Here is a 7,415-nt window from a genome sequence, read left to right on the forward strand (position 1 = left end):
GGGAAACAGGACCAAGGATGGGATCAGGAACAGAGTTTTCTGAGAGGCTCATATCTACAGGCTCAAAGGATTTGCTCTTCTCATATTCAAGATCAGGGCAAGAAACAATCTCTCTCACATCTTTTAAACTTACTTCTCTTTTCCCTATATTTTTATTTTCAGACTTGCAACTAAGATGAAGAGTAGGTGAACAATAGCCTCCAGTTTCAAAAGACGGTTTGCAAGTAACAGAAAGAGGTGCTGTCAGCTCACTGAAGTTGAATTTCATGCTTTCACACCCATCTGTGCACGGCAATACACTGGCAAGGTTTTCCACTGCAACCTCAGATAAAACTTTCATTGTTTCCAGACCCTCAGTTTCTGGACAGGCTAAACCAGACTGCTGTGTGGTAGTCCCCACGTGGATTAACTGGTGATCATTTTGTATGTGTACTGGTTTCCCTAACTCACTCAGTTCTTCACTACAGGTCCCCCTATCCATGTCTGCTTCTTCATTGTTTTTAACAGATGATACTGACGGAGTTAGATTACCTGTGGCGTCCACTTCTTCATTGTTTTTAACAGATGACACTGACGGAGTTAGATTACCTGTGGCTATGCATTCTTCTCCTTTGGACTCCACGCTAAGCGAAGTGGGTGTTTGTTCATTAAAAGGTAAAAGAACAGTAGCAAGTAAGTCCTGTGGATTCTGCTCGCTCTCTCCAGCTGCCACAATTTTCTGTGTATCACTTTTCCTCGGATTGCTATTTGCACTACCTGTACGCTGATCTGCTTGCTGCTGCTGAAAAGTGGTGCTGGAATGAAGCACCTGGCCATCTGATGTTAGATCCAAGTGGCTATCCATTTGGTGATTACAGCAATATTCTCCCTTGCTCACCTGTAGCTCTTCATTAACGGCCTCATTTTTTGATTTGGGTGAATGTAAACAATCATCCTGCATTTTTTTGGTGAACTTTTTATTAGCCGCTTTACTACAATGTTTTTCTTTCTCAAAATTAGAAGTGGCATTTTTGTCTGTCGGAATCCAAGCTTCTGCTTCTCCCAGCAGTCCAACTTCTTTTCCAACCAAAGCGTTTGCAGAACTCATTTTAAGGAAATTGGTAATCTGGGAAGTGGAATTTGTTAGAGTTTCACTGTTTCTATTACTAGATGACAGTAATGAATCTAGTGAATACGTCCTTTTAACTTTGGTTGCAGCTAAAGCAGGTGTATTTTTTAAGTCTACCTCTTTACATGATTCACTAGATGAAGTTGTGGTCTTTGCAGCTATTTCCTGTTTACTGCTACCCAAGCAGTGATGAGCTTTACCAGACTTTTTTGCTCCCATTTTAACTGCAGAAGCATTTACTACGACATCATCGTCGTGATCATTACTCTCATCATCTCCATTTTCTTTTATTAAGTGTCCCGATTTTGAACAGACAGTTTGGCTCTCTCCATTTTCTTTGACCACTGAACCATTTCTGTTCTCAGCGTTTTCTTCTCCTTTTCCAGCCATTTCTGACTGATTCTTCAGGAGCTGCCTAATCCTTGCAGAACCTCGGTATGTTGCATAAGTGACTGCGGGTGCTTCTGGCTTCCGTTGCATCTGCCTGTAACAAGGAGTATCATTATCAGCACAAAAAAAGACAATCTAACCAGCTAGTACGATAACAGGTTAACACAAACTGTAGATGATGCACGATACGGTTTTAACTCGGCAGGTCAGCACAAACTGTTGATTGCACACCACACTGTTGTCCTTTTTCTGCTCTTCCCAAATACGGGTTTGTGTGACAAATGATACATACACTACCTTTTACTGAAAAATAATTAAACCATAAGGAAAAAGTAGATGTTGCTATAAACAACTTCTACCATTTGCTTTCTGCTAGACAATGGAATTACTATTTACAAATGCCACTGCAAGTCAACATCTACAGTGACAGAAATAAGCATACTTCTGTGAAGATGTCATTCCCTACTAAAGTAGGCCTATACTTTAACATGGGAAAAAAGTACTGTACTAATATTCACTAAAACACTGAATTGAAATTTAAATTAAATCTCAATACACTGTTAAGGAACAGAAGTAGGAGCACAAAAACATGGAGATACAGTATACAACAGGGAATGCCTTCTGAACCACAGGGTAGTAAGGAAAGAGAGTGCATGGAGATTAGGTAAGAATGAAGATGATCTGAATGCTGGAAGAAATATGGAAATGAGAAGCCTAGAAATGTTACAAGGACTTGGTAAATCTAGCCATTTGTCAGTCTTAGATTTAGTAGCAAAATTAACAAATGAAAGAATCACCACGGAAAAACAGGGATCCTGACCCTTCACTGCTTTAATATATACTGAGGATAAATCAAGAGATTATCACTTCCTATTTTCTGAAAAGGCAGGTTATTATTTGCTTTTTAAACTAAGATATCACAAATACCTTTCTTTCTAATACTTATGTCCTTTCCTCCTATTTTTTTGTCGGTTAAAGACAATAGACATTAGTGACAATATGAATGTGACCATCAGCTTTTCCCTTAGGACAAAGCAGATGCTTTTCCATTAGGACAAAGCAGATGCTCAAACAGTGCTTAAACTCCATTCTGCCTCAGCCCTCACCTAAACTAAGAACAAACCCTTTCATATTCTTACCCAGTCTGACCCTATGTCTGCTAGCCTGGTGCTGGAAGGGGCCATTCAACTGCCTGGGAAATTGCGATACTCCTTTCAGAAGAGTCTCTTGAAAAAAAGAATTAGCTAAGATTTTGATTACTGACATAAAGCATTGCAACAGGTTAAAAAAAAAAAAATCTTAAAAGAATTTTAAAAAGCTCTGCAGCTTACCATTAGTTCACATTTATTGAGAAGTTAATACAGCTCTGGAGTTGAGGACAAGTAATTAAAGTGAGAAATAGAACATAAATTTACTAAGGAAAACTGAACACCAAAATAAGTAATTCTGTTTATTTGAGTATCATTCAGCAACTATATATTCAAATATTGTCTGTATGGATTTTCAGTGTGTATTCTCTCAATATGTACAGAAGAATATAAAACTGGAGCGGACTTACCAATTTAAAATAGAATCTCTTTTCTGTCAAGGTTTTAGTTGCCCAGATTCTTACTTCAATACTTTTTTTTTTTTTTTTTTTGAACAGAGAACTTAATACTACTTAAAAATCACAAGTAAAATCCCTCCTTATGCAGTATTTGGACATGCAAAGAGTGGAAGTGAATAGAAAGTGAAATTATTCATATCCATAAACACTAAACCAGATATAAACACTCATTTACATGCATGATTTACACTGCCAGGTATATTTAGGCTAATGCCAAAATATCTGCATATGAGAACTTAGACATTGTAAGAACTTGAAAATTAAGACTGTATTGGGATTTAATTAATTGTAATCCGTGGTGAAAGCTGCAGCACAATCTCAATATATTAGCCAGGTATATTAAGTTATAGAGGAAACAGGAAAAACATATATAAACGCTATGTCTCCCAAGTGTTTGCAAAGTTAGATGCCCACATTTAGTCTTCTATGCCACTAGTTTGGTTTCCAGAGATACCAACAGTAGTAGCTGCTAAACATCGCACATGCCATTTGTTTTGAGTTGCTGTCTTCAGCATTCACACCTCTTCCAAGAAACGTACACATTTCTGAGTGGAAGAAAACAAAATATAACTGGAGGAAAGGTATTAGAGAAAAAATAAAAGATTTCTTTGTTTGTTTTCCATTAAAAAAAAAAATCCACTTTTTCTACAGAAAACTTCCTTCTGTATTAGAGGATATTTTCCAAAGCTCCAGAAATCCTAAAAACCTTAGAGGAAGGATTTGTTGAGTCCTATAGTATACTATATTCACTCACCATCAAACAGTCACTAAGTCTTAAGAACATACAACCTGATATTTAAGGGCCTACAAGGAAGCTGAGGGGGGACTTCTTACAAGGGCCTGTAGTGACAGGACAAGGGGTAACGGGTTTAAATTGAAAGTGGGGAGGTTTAGATTGGGTATCAGGAAGAGGTTCTTCACAGAGAGGGTGGTGAGGCACTGGAACAGGTTGCCCAGAGAAGCTGTGGATGCCCCATCCCTGGAAGTGTTCAAGGCCAGGCTGGATGAGGCTTGGAGCAACCTGGTCTAGTGGAAGGTGTCCCTGCCCATGGCAGGGGGTTGGAACTAGATGATCTCTAAGGTCCCTTCCAACCCAAACCATTCTGTAATGATTCTATGGATCATGACCTCATTCAAAATGAACATTACTCAATAATCTGTCCTATTTCAGTTAAGTCAGAATGGAATAAAAATGTTTTAAATAATCACTATTAAACTTTTACAATATCCATCAACTCTCCCACACTTTGGCCAACCTCAAAAATAAAAGTTGGTCTACAACCATACTGAATCCAGGTAAAATTTCTTTCAAGAAAACAGAACACAGGTTGGCATCGATTCTCCATGGATTCTAGAAAATTTAAACAGTAATAATACACGATTAAAGTGAGCACAGTAATGGTATTGCCATGTACTAGACACTCATTTCCACCACAATCAAGACATTATTTTGAATATACGGCTTGATAACAATTAATTTTACTGACTGTCTTTCATTCTGCTGTTGACACTTTGGGTCATATGCAGTAGGAAGAATTCAGAATTTCGTTATAAACATGTGGCAAGAACTAATGTTCTGACACAAACCTGGAAAATGTCTTTCTTTGTCTCCCACACCCAACTTTACCTTCAAATTTCTCTAACGAGCTCAGCAATTCCTCAACACAAAGCATCCAAAAATGGGATTAATAAATTAATTTTACAGAATATTCCCAAAAAAAAGATGACAAAGAGAACCCAGCACGATGGGGTCTTATATTCACATTGATTTGAGCCACAGAACCCAACAAAGAGTTATACCATTTATAACACACGGTCAGGCAAAACAAACGTACTCAGAAATTTCTCTTTGCCTGTTTGGTGCCCTTTATAATTTTTCCCAAGTCTTTTTGCTCTCTCTTTGTCTTCTGAGGAAATTTTATGGTCAGACTGATCAATCTGAAGTCTGGGCAAGACCCAGAGCAACCTCCCTACGGAGCTCTGTGCACAAGCTCTGTCCTGACTAGCGCTGGCTACAGCACCGCTTCAGCTGCACAGCCTCATCCTACTGTGGTTGGCCTCCGTCAGCGGCTCCTAACACACACCTCTGCTCTCCTGCAGACTTGTCGCTACCAAGAGTTTTTGCAGTGGATGCTCTTTTAAAAAGGAACCAACCTCTCCTCCAGACATGGCAACTCTGGGGTCTCTGACCTTTGATAAAGGATTTGCTGTTTAGCGTATTATAAAACCGTTGCCAACAGACCTTTTAGTCCTTATGCATTTACTTCTGGAGCACACAGAAGCATGTTCACTTGCTTCTATCATGAATGCTTGCACGCAACAAGACATTTAAAAAATGAAAACCTGTGTTCCTATGCAGCAGCGGCAACTAAGCTTTAAGTCTTATGCAACACATTTAGGAGCAGGCTGTGTCACAGAAAATCTTTGGAAAGTGTCACTAGAGACTCGCTTCATAGGCACTTAAAGTAACAATTCATTCCTGATCACCAAAAGACTGTGTCAGCTCAGAACTTAAAAACTCTTTGCAAAATTTTTTTTCTAGCTCATGTGAGGAGAGTGTCTTTGCCTTCTTTGCAGGAAGCTAGTCAATTCCCTATAAAGCCTTAATTCAGTTTCACAAAAGACTGTTTGACAGCAACGAGAGAGGATGTCGACAGGAGTTAAGTTAAATTTGTCCAAAGTAGGTGCTCGTACAGATTTCTTCTATTCTGAACATGAAATAAAAAGTCCAAGGGGGGCTAACTCAAGGAGAGGGGAGCATCTTCTGCCATCTTGTATGGCAGACATCCTGTGTAACTTGCCCAAAGAGGGGCATTAGTTATGAAACAAGCTTGTTGGTTTTGAAGCCCTGAAGCAGGCTACTACCCTAAATGCCTCATCTCAGTGCATCCATAAAGACCACAATGCTGGCATCTTTTTCAAGTGTATGTCGTCAAGATGGTGACCCCTCCAATCCTCCTATTTGTACCCTACAATAACACAGAAAGCAGACAACCCTAGGCTATTTTCAAACGGACGGAGGAAGGTCATACAGCACTACGTGGGTACAGCACCTCAGATCCCCAGGCAGTACAGCTTCTTTTGCACAGCATCCATGCTAGGAAGCCCTTGCAACCAGCGTAACTGCTTGGCTCTGGGCTCACTCTCAGGCTCAGCAGCAACGAAGCGTGAGCGTACTGCTGGCTGGCCTGTTTCTGCAGCATGCCACGCTTGGCTCTCCCAAGACATGCAGTGGCAATGGCCATTTTATCCTCATACATCCTTCTTTCAGGTATTTTCTCCCCAGCCCAGCAGTCTCCTGCTTTTTCAAGTGTACACGTGCATGTTTCCCTTAATGTCCTCTCACAGACAATTCAGAATTAGCTCCCAGAGCAAAGAGATCTGCAGAATATAGGCTGAAAACCACTGATAGAAATTAGTATGTCTCTTGTGGTTCCTGTCTATCCTTCCCTGACTATTTTAAAATTACGCTATTGTTTATTTTCATTTTTTCCACTTAGCTTTTTTCCTACTGCATACTTAACTGACAACTTTTTTTTTTTTTAATTATGTTAAGGTCCTTCGTCTGGAAACAACTGTCTTAAAGTCACTTTGAAAAACCTTCTGGTGGAATCCAACTTACTCAGCCAGCTGGTTTCTACACTCATGTCAGATCTTCATAAATGTAAAAAATAAAAGCCTTATTAAAAAAAAGACACTGTGAGCTAACTGAAAAGTTGCCATGTACTTAGATGAAAGAAGATAATTTTTTAGCCAGAGGGGATAGCTTGATGATTTAAATCAGAAGTTTGAAATACCTAGTGTCCTGGGACTTCACAATGTATATTTCAAAAGGTCAAAAGTTTGGTTGAACAAAGTGATTTGCACACAGTTGATTTTGCAGGAAATTTCAAAGCTAATGTTCCATATGAACAATTAAGAGTCAATGACAATTTTAATAAAAGCAAATGTAGTCTCTGTGACCTTGGAAGGAATGCTTTTCCTTCCCCTTGCCCTTCATGGTACTACTTTTTGATTATCTTCCGTACCTGGGAAAGCAACGTGACTGAATCTGAAGGAAGAAAGCACAGACTGAGGCTACCCCAAAACACCAGCAGCTGGAAGACCAAGAGCAGAACGAAGGGCCTTGGTGTTTGCCGCCATCTTTCCTCAGTATTTGGCAGCAGCCAACCCTTATGCCCTGCAATACTGCGGGAAGTATCCACACACATAAGATTCTGTGAATCACAGAATGTCTTGGGTTGGAAAGGACCTTAGAGATCATCTAGTTCCAACCCCCCTGCCATGGGCAGGGACAACTTCGCATCGACC

General features: G+C 39.7%; 1 protein-coding gene across 1 annotated transcript in view; it reads right to left on the reverse strand.

Annotated features, from left to right (window-relative positions):
- Positions 1 to 7,415, reverse strand: part of CRYBG3 (beta-gamma crystallin domain containing 3) — a gene marked incomplete at its 5' end in the record, with an annotated part of 64,359 nt that overhangs the window by 47,851 nt on the left and 9,093 nt on the right. Inside the window, one exon of the mRNA XM_010158853.1 lies at positions 532 to 1,592. Coding sequence (XP_010157155.1) covers positions 532 to 1,592 — 1,061 coding nt within the window. The remainder of the gene's footprint in view (positions 1 to 531; positions 1,593 to 7,415) is intronic.

The sequence above is a fragment of the Eurypyga helias genome, unplaced genomic scaffold (genome assembly GCF_000690775.1).
Source record: "Eurypyga helias isolate BGI_N326 unplaced genomic scaffold, ASM69077v1 scaffold9219, whole genome shotgun sequence".
Classification (NCBI taxonomy): Eukaryota; Metazoa; Chordata; class Aves; order Eurypygiformes; family Eurypygidae; genus Eurypyga; species Eurypyga helias.